The sequence below is a fragment of the Camelus dromedarius genome, chromosome 5, assembly GCF_036321535.1.
Source record: "Camelus dromedarius isolate mCamDro1 chromosome 5, mCamDro1.pat, whole genome shotgun sequence".
Lineage (NCBI taxonomy): Eukaryota > Metazoa > Chordata > Mammalia > Artiodactyla > Camelidae > Camelus > Camelus dromedarius.
Genome location: NC_087440.1, coordinates 53,323,634 through 53,344,675, shown reverse-complemented (window position 1 = coordinate 53,344,675; position 21,042 = coordinate 53,323,634). Strand labels below are relative to the sequence as shown.

The 21,042-nt window shown below is 34.8% G+C and overlaps 1 protein-coding gene and 1 non-coding gene across 5 annotated transcripts in view; one reads left to right on the top strand and one right to left on the bottom strand.

The window, feature by feature from the left end:
- The window catches only part of LOC116153379 (uncharacterized), a 111,211-nt gene that overhangs the window by 21,197 nt on the left and 68,972 nt on the right, over positions 1-21,042 (bottom strand). The window lies entirely within an intron of this gene.
- Positions 1-21,042, top strand: part of FERMT2 (FERM domain containing kindlin 2) — a 71,644-nt gene that overhangs the window by 36,686 nt on the left and 13,916 nt on the right. For 2 of the 4 annotated variants that reach the window (XM_031453736.2, XM_031453733.2), the window contains exons 3-10: positions 6,918-7,052; positions 12,793-12,825; positions 13,156-13,381; positions 13,487-13,589; positions 15,007-15,114; positions 18,314-18,448; positions 19,145-19,194; positions 20,386-20,510. In XM_031453736.2, the coding sequence (XP_031309596.1) occupies positions 6,918-7,052; positions 12,793-12,825; positions 13,156-13,381; positions 13,487-13,589; positions 15,007-15,114; positions 18,314-18,448; positions 19,145-19,194; positions 20,386-20,510 (915 nt within the window). The remainder of the gene's footprint in view (positions 1-6,917; positions 7,053-12,792; positions 12,826-13,155; positions 13,382-13,486; positions 13,590-15,006; positions 15,115-18,313; positions 18,449-19,144; positions 19,195-20,385; positions 20,511-21,042) is intronic. The other 2 variants (XM_031453738.2, XM_031453735.2) reach the window with 1 other exon arrangement.

Sequence of the window (21,042 nt, the reverse complement as noted above, 5' to 3'; positions counted from 1 at the left end):
GCTAGTAATTAGTCAGACATTGTTCTTGGATTGATCATCTTACCTGACTTTATATCTCTTCTGTTGGATTTTTTTTATTGTGGCTATCAAATTTTAATTTTCACTGTTTTTATATTTTTATCTGGATGTTTGTTACCCAGGTGTTAATACATTTAAGAGTTGTGGACTTCATATAAGTTAACCCATAAGAAAACAGTTTCTAAAAAAGTGGAAAGAATCTTTCCTCCCCCTTGTTAATATCCAAGATCTGTTTTTTACCTCTGGTTATCCTTTAATATCCTGTTCATCTCTCATGGATGCCATTGCCTTATCTTTCGGGGGAGTTGTAATTAAGAGGTTTTTGTTTTGTTGTGTTCTGTTCTTTGCATTATCTCTGTTTCCCTAAGTTCTTTTTCTTTTCATTTAGTCTCTTCCATATTAGAAAGTCTGTGAGTTTTCCATTCCTGTCATACATTTAGCAGCTGAAAAAAACACGCATTTATTATCTCATAGTTTCTGCAGGTGAAAAGTCTGGGCACAGCATGGCTTAGCTGTGTCCTCTGCTTAGAATTTTATAAGGCTAAAATCAATGTGTCAGCAAGGCTCTGTTCTTTCCTGAAGACTCTGAGAAAGAATTCTGCCTCATAGAATTGGGTTCCGTGTGTCTGTAGAACTGAGACTCTCCCTGGCTTGTCTGCCAGCTTCTAGAGGCCTCCTGAATTCTTGAATTGTGGCCCCTTCCACAAAGCCAGAAAGAGCAGGTCCAGCTATTCTTGGTCCTCAAATCTTTATGACCTCTTGTCTCTTATCTTTCCTCTGCTTCCCTCTTCTGCCTTTCTTTTCTGTTAGGCAGGCTTTCTGTGGTTGTGTTGGACCCACTGAAAGAATCCAGGATAATTACCCTAAAATCAGTAGATCAGTAACCTTAATTCCATTTGCAAAGTCACAGCAGTACCTAGGTTAGTATATGACTGTATAAGCAGGAACAGGAATTTTAAGAAACTATCTCTTGAATTCTATCTACCACAGAGTCCTTTCTGTAATATCTGTCAGTCATTGACTGTCCATTCATATAGATAGCTAGTAGGAAGCCCTAGTTGAATGGAGTTTAGCTTGTCACCCCTCTGTAGGGTATTTAGATATTGAGCAAGCTTTTTCAAATGTCATTATCTCTAAAAGATCTTTTCCCTAGGGCTGTTGAGATTCTCCTCTAAGGAATCCTAAAGGGTGTGTATATCTAAGGGGTAGGTTCAATCCAGTATTCGGACAGGATTCATTTTTCATGTCTCTGTTTTCAGTACTTGGTCATGCTTGATGTTTGGCATCAGTGTGTTTCCCATTGGTATCTTCTGCAAATACCTTGATTTTTGTGTGTCCACTTTGCTGAGTCATTTGTTAACTCTCCTATCTATTCTGCCTCAACATTTTCCTGATGTTGCTTATCTGATGTTTTTCTCCTTTCCCTCCTTGTTGGTTCACGTTTTATTTCTTTTACTTCTTGGTATGATTTTGGAAAGGAGTGAAAGTAAGTGCACAAGTGCAACAGACATTTAACCAGAAACTCATGAACACTTTATTATATTATTTATTTATTTAATAAACAACAAAAAGCTATTTCTCACAGTTCAAGAGGCTGGAAATCCAAGGTCAGGGTGCCAGCATGGTCATGTTGTTGTGGAAACCTTTTGCAGACTGCGAGGGATTTCTCTGGAGCCCTTTTAAAAGTGCACTAATCTCAATCATGAGGGTGGAGCCCCCCTGACCTAATCACCTCCCAAAGGCTTTACCTCCTCATGCCATCACCTTCAAGGTTAGGTTTCAGCATATGAATTTTGAGGGGACACAGACATCCAGACCATAGTATTCTCCAACCCTTGGTTTGGACTTGGCCATGTAACTTTCTTTGGCTAATGAGATACTAAAAGAAGAGCTACACAGCGGGCTTGAAATATGTTTATGGAGTTGGGTTTGTCTACTTAGATTCACCATTGACTATGAGAACATGCCACAGGCAGCCCACTGGTCCAAGGAACTGACCCCGACCCAACCTTGCATCCAAGCTGAGCTGAGCCTAGCTGAGATCATCAAAGCCACCCCAGCCAACCTGTAGACATAGGAGGAAAAATAAAACATTGCTCTTTTTAAAAAAAATTTTTTTAAATTGAAGTATAGTCAGTTTACAATGGTTGTGTTAATTTCTGGTGTACAGCATAGTGATTCAGATATAATATATATTATTTCTTTTGATATTTTTTCATTATAGGCTATTACAAGGTATTGAATATAGTTCCCTGTGCTATACACAGTGGGACCTTGCTGTTTATTTTATATATAGTAGTACCCTCAAATCCTGAACTCCCAATGAAAACTTTGTTTTTAAACTAAAATCTGATTATTATTTTACCAAAGAACCCGTCTCTGCTTAGTTCCACACTTCCTCACCCCGTAGTTTTTGAGATATGCATATTATATATATTACATAGCTATATATATAATTTATGTAGTCTATCTTCCACCAGAATTATATTCTACTTGATAACATTATATTGATTTTAAACATTAAATTTTATTTCTATGTAGTATATCATTTTGTTATAAATAGATCCTGGATCTTTGCTTTGTATAATGACTTATAAATGCCAGCATATCTTTATTACTGCACTATAAGATTTAGCATAAAGGAAAGATAGCATTGTATTTTGGTACGCCCATTTAAAAGTTTTTATATCTCACAGTCCGCTAGGTGTATTTTATTTTGGTTTAAACCTTGTTTAATTACTTATGCTCTTCACCAAGCCCACTCTTACATGTGTGATTCAGATTCCTAAGTTCACATTTCTTCTTGATATAAAACACAGTAAATACATAAGTCCTAAATTTCTGTATTAGTGAAATAGTATCTTATGTGGACGGGTAGGTTTACTTCACTTTATTTTTATAATGAAATGAAAACCACTTATTCACAGACTTCATGTGTAGTCAGTGGCTACCCTGTTACAATATAGAACTACCTATCATTAGAGAAATAAGATGTTTTCCTCCCTGCTCCCCTTTCTGTAAGCTACTAGTTCTCAAGGAGAAGTTGGAATCAAAATTACCGATAAAATTGTGATATAATTGATGTATAACACTATATTAATTTCAAATAAAAATATATTAGTTTCAAACAACATAATGATTCAGTATTCGTATATATTGTGACATGATCACCACAAGTCTGGTTAACATCCCTCACTAGAGCTTTTATAAAGCAAGCTGCTTGAATCCCTGCCTGAGTCACTAAGGGTATCTGGGGGTGTGGCCTAAGCATGTGTTTTTCTGTAATTATTTTTAACTTCACAAGCAATTCTCATAGGCACATATAGTTAGGAGCTGCTTCATCTGCTTGTGACTGACCAAAAAACTAGTTCAAAATACACATTCTTCTATTAACATTAATAGCTGGTTTGTGAGCAGACAGGAAATGACCTAGGAACAAAAATCTCAAAAGGATGAATCATGTAGTGCAGTGATTCTCAAGCAGAAGGAATGTACCAGACCACTTAGGCTTTTCCAAGTTATACATGGTTCCTTTCGTCCCACTCAACTTGACTGTGGTGAATTGTGATAGAAGCATGGCATATCTCACAGGCATGATTAATTGTATGTCCTTGTATACTTTTTAAAATGTTTACCCTGTACCAGTATATGATTTACTTTGGGGAAATGAATGGGTGGAGAGAGATTACCGCCACCACCCTGCCCCCACCTAATACTGAAGCAGAGAGGACAAGTGATTATTCAGAAGCTTGGAATTTTCTAAGACCTTTATTTTCTCCCAACATGGCAATGATGGCATTTAAAACTGAGAGTACACTGAGAATTGAAAGTGCAACCCATAAATCGTTAGGTCTCTTAGCATATTAACTTGTTTCTTTTAAAAATTGTCAGGAAATGATTCAGTTCTATTAATTAGATAAATATAGCTCAAAGGATATATTTAAAGTATCTTCTGAGTTTCTGAATCTACATAATCATATCAGTTAGTGCGACTGCATCAAACCTCCAAAATTACTTTAAAGGATAAATGGGCTAACTTTGTTATGGCTTGGTTCCTTGGACTCTTAGAAGCTGATGAGGGACCAGGCAAGGAATTCAGGTGAGGCTTTATTGGGACTTGTGCTAGAGAGCAAAAACAAGTAACGGGTTCTCTTGCTCACTGTCCGAGAAGAGTGGTCTGGTTCCTTAAATAGGGTGAAGCTAGAGGTGGATCGGTGGGTCACGATGGAGGGGTGGCTTAGGTGTTCTGCCTACCCCATTGGTGCTATGTGCAGGAATCATGTGCAGTACCCTGCTTTTGCTCTGGACACTTCTGAAATTGGTTGGTTTGTGGCCTTTTTGTATCTTACTGTTTTGTATCTTACTGCCTCCACTGCCTATGTGTGCAGTTATTTTTAGTCCCTTACAGTTTCTTTGTATTCTGTTGCTCAGGGAACATTTGTTGAAGTGCAAGTACTATGGTAAAGCATCCAGGTCCCAGCCTATCTCAATTTGAATATACAAAACTGAAGAAAATCTTTGATTTTTAATTTTTTAACTTTAGCTAAAGAGTATGCTGTACTATTTTTAACTATAAAAAGATATGCCTGGAATCTTTTAAGAAAATGACAATTTAACAAACAAGCATTTATTTTTAACATGATTTTTTTGCTGTTTAGTACTTAAGATGTACTTAGCTCAAATTTATTAATAAATAAAGAGCAGTTATGTTCACCTACTCCCTGGTAACATATCTGTTCAGGATAGTTTTATTGCTAATTCTGTTTTCATGTTTCAGAAAAACATTGACCAGAAAATAGCATGTAAAACAGAGAACAAACAAAAACCTAATGTGTACCAGAGTGTTCCTAATAGTAAAATTCAAATAACCAACAGAAAAACAAATAAAAAACCCATATAGTTATTAAAAAATTGACTTGGATTTCTTTTTTAAACATGGGACAAAGTATATACAAAATGAAATTTTTTCAAATTTCAATGTGGTTTGCAGTGATTGCTACCATGTTGATTTTTACATGCAGATTAACTGATTTGGAGAAACCTCATAGAAGAATGAGCAAAGGAAGGCAATAATAAAAATGCCTAAAAACCCATGAGGAAATGTACAACATCACTAGTAATTAAAGAAATGTAAATTAAAACAAGGAGATAAACATAATGTTTTAAAAATAAGCAAAGCTTTAAAAAAAGTGCCCATCTTGTACCATTTTTGCCTTAAAATCATTATAATTGTTGATCCAATAATTTTACTTCAGTGAATTTCTAAAGAAATAAAATGTGGGAAAATATGTATATAGATAGATGTTTAAAGAACCATTATTTATAATGGGCACAGTGTTAGAAGATGGTTAAATTGTATATTTGCATAATTGTATACATCTGTTAAAATGATCTGATTCACATAATCATATTCCATTTTTCACGAACAGGTTTTAAATGACTTGCTTATATTTTTAAAATAATTTCCAAATTTATGCCATGATTATATATTTTTAAAATTACAGAAAAACATTAATACCTAATACTTATGAAGTACTTGTTATGTGTAAGGAACTATGCAAGGAACTTTACCTGTATTAATCATTTAATTTCCACAGCAACTTCCTATGGTAGTATCATTCTCATTTTACAGATGAGGAAACTTGGACGCTGGCAGGCTAATAAGTAGCTTGCCCAAGTCACACAGCTAATAAATTGTGGAGCAGAGATTTGAATCCAGGTAGTTTAGCTGTGTGCTTCTGCCTCAAATTGTGCCTCAGCACGTCTGCAGCAGAGTGCTCCATCCTAGTTTTAGGTCCCCTACAGATAAAAATCTTCCTGAGTGTGTAATACTGGATTGAATGTGGTGGATACTGTGGGTTCCTGAAGGTACAAGCTGCCCCTGTAAAACTCTGATATTGTGTTATGTGAGGGCTAATGGTCTTTTTGAAAAGCATATGAATCTCTCATTTAGCACAATTCGTTGAGATTTTGTTTTCCCTTGAATTGCCATGTCACCTTTGTCCAAAATAAATGACCACCTATATTTGGGGCTGTTTTGGGACCCTCTGTTCTATTTCAGCTTAGTATTGCACTGTCTTAATTGCTGTAGTTTTATGATATTTTAAAATTGGGTAGGATAAGTCCTCCAACTTTTTCTTCTTTTTAAAAATTGCTTTCACTATTGTAGAATTGTTCTCATTTCCTTATAAATTTTACAATCAACTTGTTCAAGAGTAAGTTGGAATTTTGACTGGGATTCCATTGAATCTTTAGCTCAATTTGGGAGGGAACTGACTTCTTAACCATTCTTGTGATTTACGGACATGGTATGTAATATGTAAAAAAATATATATACACTTACTTGGGTTTTTTTTTGTTATTTCTGTGTAACCATTTTGCTGCTCATCAGGTTCTTCACATGAAAATGAATAGAATAAACAGAAACTTGGAGCCATTCACAATATCATAGCAGAAAAGTTTGGGTTCATTAAGATTTTGAGATTTGGTAATGATATGAAAGTATTTTCTCTACATTTACTTCATGAATCTTGGGTAACTTATGACATACATAATGAATGAGGGCTATCATATAGACATTAATTTCTTACAGTTTTGGATTAAAAATATGTAAACAAGAGTTCTAATTTTTTTTTCTGTACCCTAGTAGATTGTTACCTTTCTACTTTGAGGTAACTACATTTATTGGATAGTTTTGAATTAAGAGTGCTTTGGCAGATTGTTTTTGAAACAGTCAGTCTTTTGCATGGCTTTAATATCTGACAAAACACATACACACATACACAGAAGGAAATTACAAATTCTTATCTTGAAAGTGATTAATAAATATGGATTTACCAAGTGTAAAGTTTTTAATTTTTCCATTATTTTAGTAAAATAGTATTTTCTTATTTTAACAGATATCAGACACCCTGAAGAGCTTTCTCTCTTGAAAAAACCCAGAGATCCAACAAAGAAAAAAAAGAAGAAGCTAGATGACCAGTCTGAAGATGAGGCACTTGAGTTAGAGGGGCCTCTTATCACTCCTGGATCAGGTGAGGCTTTGACTAAGCAGGGGCTCAGTGTGAGAACCAGGGACTGTATGCCTGTGACTTTTTGATAGTGAAGTAAACGGGCTGTGTGGCTCAGGAGACTGGTCACGTTAAAGAACACTCTCCTTGAGCATCTTTTCCCTCAGTCTTGAAATAATCACTGGAATGTGTCGTTGCAGCTCATCATGTCACGTGTTAATAGTTGTATCAAGAAAAACTGGTTCTCTGCTCAGAAACAGTCAACAGGGTACAGTACCTTAACTGGACTCAGTTCTTTGTTTTGTGGAAATGAGAGAGTTTTTAGTATTTAGTTCTGTGTTTTTGGTATTTTGTGAAAACCACTGCTATTTAGTTAAGACATTATTACTTCCATCAGGTTGTTTAAAACCTTCTCTATGCTTTGCAGGTCTCTTAGTGCCTCTCTACCTTTTTCCTTTTAAGGTATTGCTCCTTTAAGAAGCTTTCTCAGATTTCCTTCCATTACCTCCCTAACCTGAATGAGGTATCTTTCTGTCATAAGTCACCAGGCTTTTCTGTTTGGTATTTTACTGCATGTTCTCCCCTAATAATTGTGAGCTCCCTGCATGAAGAGCCTGCCCTTCACCTTTTTGTTTCCAGGACCTAACTCAGCATATGGCATCCAGCAGGAACATAAATAGGCAGTGTGTTTTGAGTAGCTAGATGACCAATTAATTATATTACATGGTTCTTAAGTCCTGGGACATTATAGTTTCCCATGTTTCCACTGGCCATACATTTACTAATCCCTTTCTTAGGACAGATCCCTGAAGCAAACATGTAAACTAATTTTACTAATCCAGTTCACTCCTGGTTTTTAAAATTCTGGGATGAGGATGATGGTGATAAAAGTAAATACTGAACATAGAGCTTATGTATGCCTAGAACTAGTTCATATACTTCACCTGTGGAAACTCATTTAATTCTCACTACAATCCACTGAAGTGGATTATGTTCTTACTCACATACAAAAATAAAGGTATTTGGCACAATAAGTTTAGGAATGTCTAAGGTCACATACCTTGTAACTTTTACGTCACTACCCAGGTACTGATCACATTTGGGAGATATGAAGAAATAAGAGTCCTTACCCTTAAGTAGTTACTGTATTTAAGAAGGTAGTCTATAAATATTAAATGATTGTTGTGGAAAATAATGTTATAGGAATTCAGAAGACAAAACAATTCCAAATAGGGTACATTCAGTTTGTGAATTAGCTAGGATTCCAGTGGCTAGGATTTTGAAGGGAAGAAAAGGCAATCAAAGCAGAAAGAATAATATTAACAAAGAACATTCTGGCAAAGGAGAAGTACAAGATGTGTAAATAAACCAGTTGAGCCAATTCATGGGCAAGACCTTCCGGGAACTTCAGGATCACACTGGAGGGTATTTAATGTCAGGCCGAGGAATTTAGACGAGTGCACTGTAGGGTCATTGGTTTCTAGAATATGTTACAAAATGAACAAATCATTATTTTAGAAAGAATATCAAATTTAATTCCAGTAAAATGTGGAGGAGGGAATGAGGGGAAAGGGGTGCAGGCATTGGGTGAAGCCTGTAGATTAAAGAGGTAAAAGAAAATAAAAGAATGTGTCTGTCATTAGAATAAGGTTAATTTTAAAGTCTGATTTAGACCTGATGATTTATATTGATGAAGGAATCTGACAGTAGACACAATCTCTGCTTTCAGCTAGTTTTTAGTGTGAATGGAAGCTCATTTCATTCTTAAAATGAAGAACTACATAGAAAAGTATATTTATGGGATGATTTGGAGTGGTTGAAATTAGGCAGGATTGGTCTTAGAATTGCAAACGAGAGCTTTTATATAGTGCTTTGAGAAAAGACAATTGGAAGACAAAGGATGATGAATTATGATGAGGGAAAGCTACAAATCTTTAAGAGTAAGTAACTATGGGTTTCTTTTCTTTCTTTTAAACTGAGGTGTTACACATAGTAAAGTGAACAGATTTTAAACTACAGATGAATATTTACAGATGTATATACCTTGTAACCACCCAGAACATGATATAGCACATAGCTTGATACCAAACCCCAGAAGGCCCCTCGCATGCCTTTTCCCAAATAACCATTTTGCCTCTCATCACAGAATAGTGTTGCCTGTTCTTGAGCCTCATATGAATGAAATCATACACTTTGGGCTTTCTTGTGTCTGTAAAGTGATTTTTTTTTAATTGAAGTCTAATCAGTTTACAGTGTTGTGTCAATTTCTGGTGTTACAGCACTTCAGTCATATAGGAACATACATATATTCATTTTCATATTCTTTTTCACCATAAGTTACTACAAGATACTGAATATGGTTCCCTGTTGAAGTGATTGCATTTGAGTGAAGGAATTTTTTTAAAAATAGGTTTTAGTTGTCTACACCCAAGTAGTTTAATTAAAAGCATTTGAGGAGTTAAGAAAGTACCCAAAGATAGTGATACGGAGAGGGCTGATGACCTGTAGGGAAAATGTCCCATACACATGTGAAAAGTAACTTGATCCATTTTAAAAGAAATATTAAATACCTAGTTTGTCTCCTTTTATGATTTGTCAGTCACTTTAGTCAATTATTGGACCAAATACTGAGAAATATGATCAGTTGCTTATTGTGTCCATAATAAATAGCAACAAGTCCATATATCTCAGTTCATGACATCTTCTGGCTGTCAGACACTATGCTCAGTGCTTCACAGATGTTCCTCTACTGCAGGGTGTGATAAGGAGAAATCTTCATTTTACTGAGAAGGAAACAGGCTCACTTTCCCTTTGTTCCCGTGAGCTACTTGAATTGTGACCATGGTTAATAATTTTTTAATACATATATTCAGTCAATGATAACTTATTTAATACATACACTATCTTTCATTTGATCCTCACAAAACACCTATGATTTTGGTGGCATTATCCCCATTTTATTTACAAGGAAAGAACATCACAAGGATTAAATAATTTCCCCAGGGTCACAAAGCTTCGTAAGGGACACAGCTAGGATTCAAATGCAGCACTCATGTTTCTAACCATTATGTAACATCATCTCTCAAATTATAATATTTAAAGTAAATATTTTGTTAATTCTAATAGGAACATTTGATAAAATATTAGTGTGTAAATTATACTTCAACAAAGCTTATTTTTTTCAAAGTAATGTTTCAGTAGGTAAAGAATCATTAGTGAATTAATGATTCTCAGACTTTAGTAAAGTCGATCCCATGTCTGGGGGAAACAGTTTTTCCAAGAATTAACTTTACTGTATAGTGCTGACTTGCAAATTACTAATTTCAGGATCTATTATGTAAATAGAAATAGAAAATTATCTTTTTAGGAGCTTCCCTAAGAAAATTTAAAGGCAGCTAGACAAAGGAAAAGTAATACAGAAAGTAATCAATACTTGACTTGCTTGGCACTTTGAGGAGAATCACCATGCAGCATGCCATTTTTCCTAGCTGGAATTTACCATTTTAAATATCAGAACTTTTTTTTAAGCTATTAATTTTCAAATCATGGGCTTTGTCCACTTTCTTTTATCTATATTTTTGTTTTAATGATATTAATCCTTTGATGTGATATTTTGCCTATACTGGCATTTTGTTTTCAATTTTGTGGTCTTTTGTTTGCTATACTAAAGTTTTATATTTTTATGTAATCAAATCTGTTAGTTCTGGTTATCACTCTTAAAGTCTTTATAAGTATTATAGAAATTCTGTATTTGCTTTTAATACTTTTATCATTACTTCATATTTCTATATTTAATTTATCTGTAATGTCAACATTCATATTTTTAAAATTCACCTGTAATTTGTTTTCTGTTTGGTATGAGCTAGATATTTTGATTGAAAAATTTTGTAAGTGTATTAAATACTTCAGTATACTTTTTTGTTTTAAAAAGGATCTGAATGAATATAATAACCAAGTTATGAGGCAGATTCTACTGTGTTAAAATATAGGAATACTCTCAGAAGCTATTAGGTTACATTGGGTTTTTAATATTTATAATAGGTGGCCCAAGACTGTAGTGCTTGTTTAAGTCTTTATTTCTCATTCTTACAGTTAAGTTACCATTCATATTGTTCAGCAGACTCATGTTTTGTTGCTGACTACATATGCTCCTTCATCTTACCTTGTATTAGTTTTCTGCTTCAAATATAGTTTAAATTGGACAATCAGGGTAACAGGCTAATTGGGATTGTCACTGAACTTGAGGCTTAAAAGAAATTTAAAATGCACATACCCTCTGACCCAGCAATGCTGCTGAAATTGGGAAATAAGTACAGAAATGTTTATTGGAAGGCATTGTTTGCAATGGCAGTGGTGACATCAGTAGTAAAACTCTGTAACGAATAAATGCATACCAGTTGGGAATGACCTGAGTGGTAAGTTACGGTACCCAGGAGGCACCGTGCTTAGCTGCACTCAGACTGCTGATTTATAGCTTTGCTCTGCAGCTTACTAGCTCTTGACACTGGACAAGTATATTAACTTCTCTGTGCCTCAGTTTGCTCCTCTAAAGTGAGAATAATAGGGTTGCTGGGAACACTAAATAAGTTCTTACCACAGATTGCCTAACAAAATAAGAACAAATGGGAACAGTGAATTGATCAAATGTGAAGCATAGGTTATACAAAGTATAGGAAAGTAATAGGGAAGGGAATTGATTGTGTGGGTGATTCTATTAAATGTTGTGTAATTCAGGGGAATATATTTTCTGTTTTAGAAACTTCTTAAGGAAAAATGTCAGTTCTAAGTTTACTCAGTTTTGAATAGTAATTATAGTTCATCATACCAGGAATGAATTTTCAGTATTCTGTCATGTTTAGTAAAAGACTTATCTGCTAGGTCTTTGAAATTAACAGTGAGAAGATTCTGCCTAGGAGGTGATGTTTCCCCAAACTTTATTTACATGTATACTCTCTATAGCAGAATTATTCTTTGCCCAACTGAGCTGGGCCTCAGTTTGCTCCTCTAAATTGAGAATAATAGGGTTTGGGGGAGCACTAAATGAGTTGTATTATTTAACAAGATTCAGATTCTACAAGTTGCTTTTAGAACATTTTCTTTTTAAGAATTGTGGCTAGAGGACAAAATATAATAAATAGAGTTAGGACTTTGGAGGGGGGTGCTTTTATTAATGTCATTCTGAACTTAAAAAAAAGGCTTAATTTAAATCTCAATTTTTGTAGTTTAAATGACAGGATAGATCATCAGTTGACTAATTCATGTAGCCTCTACTATATGCCTAGGCCTTTAAGAAGCATATTAAAAAGACAATATCCGTACCTTCAGGGGTTTAATTATAAAATGTACCTTTCTTAGCCTCTTTCTAGAGCAAAATTTTATTTATCCCTTTGCTTTTAACACTTTATTTGTAAATCTTTTGGGACCAGTTCAGCTATTCACTGAGAAAACATCAACATAAAATTATTCTCTTAATTTATGTGAATCTAGTCAGCTACATTGAGCTGTCTTAAAACATGGCATGGTGATTTCATGTAACTAGAGCACAACCTCATTGTTCTGAATTGGATGAACTTGTTTTACTTAGGTTATGGCTCTATGGTTCTTTATTCTTAAATCCACTTGCAATATTTACTTCAGTTTATGATTCAGTTAGGAAAAATCTGTTTTTTCCCTTTCACATTTTCTCTTCATTTTCATTCTTTGTTTCTGTCTTCTATTGTTGCCTTTCCTTTACCTTCTGAATCCTTTCTTTCCTTTCCTATAGGCACTGATGTTCTTTACATTGGCCCTCTGAAAGGTGAGCCTTGGCACAATTAAAAACAAAAGTGTTGGTCTGTCTGCTTCAGCAATATCCTTAACTTACATTCTAACTCTCTTGAACTGATTTTTTTCCCCTAGAATTTCTACCAACTTAATTTTATTTTTTGACCTTGTTATTACCTGCTCTTAATGTTACACAAGTAAAGTTAATTTCACATGTTTTCAAGACAGATAATGTACTAAAGTTTTCCCTTTCAGAACGAAGCTTGTGCTTCACAGTGTGCTTTATATAATTATAGCATGTATTATTGAAAACTAAGGTACTATACTTAATACTTAACTACCTGTTTTTCATGTTATTTATTAGGAAGTATATATTCAAGCCCAGGACTTTATAGTAAAACAATGACCCCTACTTACGATGCTCATGATGGAAGCCCCTTGTCACCAACTTCTGCTTGGTTTGGTGACAGTGCTTTGTCGGAAGGCAACCCTGGTATACTTGCTGTCAGTCAGCCAATAACATCACCAGAAATCTTGGCGAAAATGTTCAAGCCTCAAGCCCTTCTTGACAAAGCAAAAATCAACCAAGGGTAAGTTTTAAAATATAGATAGAATTTAAAAATTTCTTTATCCACATAAAGTAGAAATACTAATTCTGTCTCGTTTTGTTCCACTGCTCTTGTTAATCTGTCCAGGTGGCTTGATTCCTCAAGATCTCTCATGGAACAAGATGTGAAGGAAAATGAGGCCTTGCTGCTCCGATTCAAGTATTACAGCTTTTTTGATTTGAATCCAAAGGTACCGAGGGTTTAGAGGGATCCCTTTTTTTCCTTTTTGTTTGTTTTTTGGAAGTTGGTCGGGTAAGGAATTGCTTGGATATATATAATATATATCAAGTGTTGAATAATATTAAAAACTCAAAGCTTTGGACAAAGGCATCTGTATTTTAAATTTTAAGTCTATTGTTTTAGTAGGTTGGAAGCATAACTAAACCTTTTCTTTTTTGTTAAGATAATTGAATTTTTGGTTGATCTGTATTTTAAAGGGACAAGTTTGGTACACAGAACTGGTAAAGTTAGTTTATGTGGCTTTTTTATTTTTTTTTTAACATCTCTCTTCAACTGTACTTTAGGTGAAAGAAAAGTTTTCTGAAAGATTACTGGTTCAATTACCTTCAGATTTCTAATTATATATTCCAGAAGATGTTGCTTCAAAAAAATTCTTTTTAAGTCTCCTTTTCTTGCAATCTAATAGCCAAACATTGTATTTTTACTATCAGATGGTTGGCATCATCAGTGCTACTGAAGTACTTTGCCTTTCTGATAAATTTGCTATAGAAATCTGGACATGGCACAGAGATTTGGATCTTTTGCTTTCATATCATCCTTGCACGTGGAGGGGACCTCTCTTGACTGCTCATCCTTTTCATGTCTAGTTTATAGTCTAGATTTTAATGTATATTTATTATTTTAAATTATTTGCTTAATTCTTTATACAATTGTAAAATGTATATAGTAGAATTATTTAAAAAATCATTTTAATCCCTTTTTTGGCTATATCATACCTAACTTTGGTAAACCCAAAGATGTTCTAGGAACATAGTTACATTTGCAGGGGGTGGGAGGGGGCTATGTATATTGTTAACATTCTAAGATAGTTTTGTTAAGATATTAGTATTTGATTTTTATTAACATAATTAACTGGAGAATTCAATAACATAAGTAAATCTTTTCCATAAGCATGTGGGTGTGTGTGTATATACAAACATACAAACACACACACACACACACCCTCTTTTTTAGATTCTTAACATAATTACTGTTTCCAAAGACCCGCCACTTTGTCTGAGTGCGCTTTTCCACAGTGAGCAAGATGTTCCCCAAAATAATTAATTTACTGTCTGATTATATTAGTATCATAAGTTGTAATAACAATACTGAAAGCAATCAGTTCTACCTTATTTTAATGTCTTCAAGCTAAATTTCTTTTGTTAAGGGCTATGACAGCTAATGGTTATTTCACTGAAAAAATAACATACAGAACCTACTTCTAATACTGAATACATAAAAATATTTTGGCATATTTTAATGCCACTTTTAATGAAAAATTAGATGTGCGTACATACAGGTATAGGTAACCCTACGGGTAGCTTTTTTCCTTGTTATTAATGTTAAAGGTAATAGAGTACAAAAGAACTGTGTCTCTTTTGCTGCAGTATGATGCAATCAGAATCAATCAGCTTTATGAGCAGGCCAAATGGGCTATCCTCTTGGAAGAAATTGAGTGCACCGAAGAAGAAATGATGATGTTTGCTGCCTTGCAGGTAGTGGAGATTATTGGTAAATGGGACTTTTAAGGGGAAAGGGTTGAGGATTATTTAAATGGTAAAGTGGCACAGTAATTCCAGTAGCATTTTGATAGATAGTGTTTTACTTTTTGCTGTGTAGAGAGTGAATAGACACTTAGAAGGCAAAACAAATACACGAATTTAATTTTTTATCTTATCTAAGTGTTCAGTGGCAGACTTAATACTTTTCTGTATCCTGTAGGAGAAAAGTGTCCTACTCCCAGATGTATATTAGCTTAAAATCTATATTAAAAATCAGATTTTTGAAATGAAGCTCTTTTGCATAATTTCATAAATAATTGAGGATGATAATTTTTGTTAAATGGGCTATGGAAGAAATTCATACCTTTAAAGATGATAAAGGTTTAAGAGACTAGTGAAACTAAACAAAAATAAGTTTTTAGGTTGATAATCCTTAGGAAGTAAGTAGCAAACATTAAACCATTGTTTTTCTAAATGTGGTTCTTGCAGACCACCTATTTCAGGGTTACAGTAGGGCTTGTTAGAGTATGAATTGTCCACTTCGCGACTGCTGTCCCCTCTGGTAAAAATAACATTAGGGTGGCATCCACAAATCAACATTCTTAGAGACACTGAGGTCTGACTGACCACTACATTAACCTTATACTTCAGATACCTGCGTCAGGCTTTGGTGAGTGTTCTCAGATTATAGTGGAATTTTATTTTCACCTAAAGTTCTGATAAAGTTGATATTCTTTAAGCACTGGAAGCAAGGTTGACATTCAGTTATGAAAAGCTTTTACTACAATGATTGCATTTTTTCCTTGGTACACCAATATAAATGCTCTCGATCTTCCAAATGCTTTTATGTACCCAGAATAAGTTTTTAGTTGAGATTCAAAAAGTTGTCCTTTAGAGAGGAAGCACAGCTAATTTTCCTTATTTTACTTGCTGAAAGAAAGGAATCAAAATGAAGCTCAGATATGAGGAGAATCTTTGATGGTAGATGAATTAGTTTAATCAGTTATTTTCTAGAGACTTGCTTAATCAACTAGTTAGGATTCTTTTATTGTCTTTCTAGATGGTTCAGATTATCTGAATAATTTCTTTAATTACATTCTGGAGCAATTTTATTGAAAGTTATAGCTTTCTCTTTACATCTTTCTCACTTAGAATATGGGCGTATAATTTTCTAGTGAAAGTTTTGCTAATGACAGAATAATAATACATGTAAAATATACATGGGGAAACCACAGATTTTCTTATATAGCATTTCTTATCTTTTTATTAGAAAAATAATGCATTTTAAAAAAAGCCAACAGATGTATACAGTGCCCAGCACATATTAGGTGTTCAAAAAAATGTTTGTTGAATGAGTGTACAGTCGTATTGTCACAGAAACGGGATTATTCTGCAGCTTTCTCAAACCCCTCCCCCCTCCACCCAGTGAACATTAGATATTCCATTTCAGTACAGTGGAAAATACCTCAGAAACCATGGATTTTAATTCATGGTAACTGAATACCCCAAAGCATAGCTTTTCTGGACCATTTTAGAATTGAGATTCATTGGAAGAAATCTGGACTACAAGTCCCCTGAATTGTAAGAATCCTTCCTAGAGACTGAACCAAAGCCTCTTGGAAGCCATCCAGTACAAGAAAGGGGAAACTCTGAAAGTATGGCAAGGAGATGCCTGGTATTTTTTATTTTAGACACTGGCTACACTCTTGAACTGTTCTCTCCTTAGGGCCTCTGGTTCCTCGTGTAAAATCCACTGTAGTAAAAAGAAACAAAATAATTCAAAGTAAGAAGCTGTGGATTAAAAAAAAGATAAGTTAGTATCGCTATTTTTCAAGCATTTAGGTCCAAGTATGTACTGTAACATTTAACAGATACCCCATGCACCTTTGAAAGCAAAGCTGGATTTAATGACCAGTCCCATTCTTAGCCAGAATTTCTTCAGTGTAACTCATAAGGACCTTTTGCATCAGAATCATCTAACATATTTAGTAAAAACATAGATTCCAGGCTGGACCCCAGATTTGCTGAATTAGAATCTCTGGGGGTGAACCTAAGAATCTATATTTTTAACCAGCTCTCCGTATGCTTCTAAATATACTCTGATACTTGAGGCCACTTCATGAGGGCCTCAGTCTACCTCTTTATCCATGATTTGTGAATATGGAAGTTTCTACCACAATAAGGATCTCATTTCAGCACAACTGACGATATAGCCAGAGACTAGTCGTTACTAATTCACTTAGTCTTAAAGTAACAGAGGAACGTAGATAATTGGCCTCAGGATTCGTTCATTAAATGTTCCCATGAATAGACTGTATTCAGTGAATGAATCCTTCAGAAATATGGATTGCTACTTAGAGCTTTGAAAGGTAACTAAGTGATTCAAAAGTTCTGCTTACTTTGTATAAAACATCTCTAAAGGTTAGCATCAAAATCTGATCATTAATATTTGTAAATTGATGACCTAAGTGTATTTAAAGTCAGACTAGTTGTTCTGTACCCAAAGATTTTTCTATCTACATATAGAAGTTGTTATCACTACTCATTTTAAATACATATATATGCGTATGTCAGTGTTTTTGTTGTGTTTTGGAGGTAGTGTATGTATTTACATATAAACGTATTCTATCTTATTCTTATGTATAAATGAGACTATAAACATCACCTCCCTCTGATCATGTTTTCAGCACTGAATTGAGGATGAGGGGAAGGTGGAACTTCAGTTTTCAACATAATAGTGATGATTAACTTTCCCCTGCTGGATAATAGTAGTAATGTAAGGTAATCAATGTTAATCCATTTCTACAAAAGACATTATGCACATTCTGTTTATTTATTCAATATTTGTTGGTTCCAGGCTGTATTCTAGACATGCAATACTGCAGTGAAAAAAGGGACAGGTGAAAGCCTCTGCTCATGTAGAGCTTGGTGGAGCTCCAAATTCTAGGGATTCCCAAACTGAATTCATTTGTATCTGCCCAAAGACCCTAGTTTTTTGAGTAAATATTTATTAGCAAATTTACGACATTGATTTCAGGTGCCATGCCCGTTATTTTCCTGCTCTTCTAATTCTTGGTGACTTTCAGCTTTTCACATTTGATGAACGGCATTCAATATAGATGCAGATAGTAGTCTCGTTTTAAAGTTTATAGTTAGAACACTTATTTAAATAAAATATCATTTCTGGTTTCAGTATCATATCAATAAACTGTCGATCATGACATCAGAGAATCATTTGAACAACAGTGACAAAGAAGTTGATGAAGTTGATGCTGCGCTTTCCGACCTGGAGATTACTTTGGAAGGGGGTAAAACATCAACAATTTTGGTAGGCTGAATCTTTTACCTCCTAATTTAGTTTGAATTGATGCTTACACTTTTTTGTGGAGTTAGGTTTTCATGAAGTATTTGGGGGACACAGAGAAATGCTTACTGCTTTAGAGAATACAGGCATCAATTTTCCAGAAGCTTTCAGGGGAATTATTAGAATTAATATGGTTCTAGTTTCTAGTGCTTCCAACACAGTAAAGATAGATCTTCTGATATTCTGTATGTTCTCTTACAAGCAGAGGAAGGGTTCATCTCAAGTCACGGTAAAATCCATTTAGTGATCTCCAAATTTGAAATATTATTTAAAAGAAAGAAAGAAAGAAATAAAAATAGATCTCAGGAGAATTTTTAAATGCTTAGGAATTGGTTATTGCAGAAGAAACATTTATCTCAGGGTTGTTATGATTTACAAAATTTCCAGATGCAGCTACAGTTTTAGCTATACTAGAATTAACCATATATTGTGGGTTGTATAAGTTGCAATTTTGATCAAATTTTTAATACCTTTTTATGCCGTTTGAAAATGCCATTGTTCTATATGGCCATATAATATGATTGTACCTTTAAAATCTTTATAAATCTATATTGTATGTTATTTTGCTTGTTTATTGAATGATTTCTTGATATCAGATACTAAACATTAGAGTTTCAAATTTAAATCATTTGTCTTTTTCTTTTTTTATTGTTTTCTTAGGGTGACATCACTTCCATTCCTGAACTTGCTGACTATATTAAAGTTTTCAAGTAAGTACAAAAAGGGGAGGGATTCCAAATATTAATAAATGTCAATATTATAGTCATGTTCACATTTTTGAAATTTACTGTAAGTGACTGATAAAAGCATTTACCAGTTAGATGAACACTAAAGTATAATGAGGGAAAATAACCATCTTTACCAAGTTAAAGTTGCATTACTCATTAAGTTGTTTTATCTGATGAACATTTTCTTAACCCGGGGGGATTGTGTAACCTAGATGGATTGCATCACGTAGGTTCTGAAATGTACAGTGGCATGTCAGTATAAAGCATCCCCTCTGGGGGAAAGCAGGACACAGTGAACTGCTATTGTCGTGGTTATTTCCTTGTTCAGAGCCCCAGAATCTACTGAATTGTATACATTGGTTCATGGGACATTTTATAACAAGGTTCTAGTGTATTTTATCTAGACAGTTAAACAGTCTAGTCATATTCCACAGACTCAAGAGACCTAGGCATTAAGGCAGAAAGGGGAAAAGAGGTGATATGGAATGTAAAACATAAAGTCATTATGGAATAAACCATTTACTCTGGCTAAACATTACAGCCCCATATGTGTAACATTTCTGAGCTAATGGCACGATTTCACATGCCGCTCCCTACCTCCACTTTGTTCTCCCTTTACACACCTTTTTCATCTACCTGTACCTTGCTTATCCTCTTCCTCATGACTGCTCTTCTTCATGTTTGACACTGGAGTGGCAAGTTAAAGTCACCACTGGAATATATCCCTGAGAAAAAAGTACTTCCCTCACTTCAGTCTTCCCAGGTAAATGTGCTTGTTTAGAGAGGCTCCAGAGGTTCCCCTGCAGACACCACGAACCTGGTGTCCTTCCAACTACTGACATTTACTTTTGACATTGACGTTTACATTACCTTTATTTTCCTGTCCTTTCCATGTGACCTGCTAGTGATAGAGACGGCTACAACGGACAGAAGTGCTGGAATGTTGGCCCTCTGTCTTTATTGGCCCACTCACTGTAAGATTGACGGAGAAAGAAGGGGCAAATCCAGTAACAGCAACATTGAATATAACACACTGGCCAGTAGGGAACTGAATTCAGCATATGTAAAACTTGGCCTCTCAGACTTAACACTGTGAAACTTGGCTGCTAAAACACAGCATTGATAAAGTGACTTCAAGGTGTTTTTTTTCTCCTCATTCTATTTGACACATAGGCCAAAGAAGCTGACTCTAAAAGGTTACAAGCAATACTGGTGCACCTTTAAAGACACATCTATCTCTTGCTATAAGAGCAAAGAAGAATCCAGTGGCACACCAGCTCATCAGATGAACCTAAGAGGTGAGGAGAGCCTTGGAATGACCAGTATTGATGGTGGAATATCTATTAGCTAATATTCCACAAACTTCATTTTGCTGGGGGGAAAGTTTTTTTTTTAATACTTTGTTTACTCCTTTAGGTACTTTTTTATGTTTAGTATTCAATTTCACATGAATATTTGGTTGTAATCTCTGTACAGTCCTCAGTTGAAGCAGGTGATTCTACTTTTATCCAATTTATGGTGTTTCTTTTCTGTTCTTTACCATTAGGACATTGAGGTTGTCCTCATTCTGCAGGAACCACCTGCTTGTCTGTTTCAGATTCTGCCTCATTTTCGTCTGTGCTGTAGTCGTCATCTCCCAGTTTCTGCTGCTTTCTCCCTTTATCATCAGCATCCCACTCCTCTTCCTCACCTTCACTGGTGACAAGCTGTTCTGTCTCAAGTCCTCGTCTCTTGGTTTCCTGGCTCACCAGCAGGTTGGCTGGCACCCGCAGGGTTTGGCTGTGTTCCTACCCTTTCCACCACCTCTTCCCTGCACATTTATGTCATCAA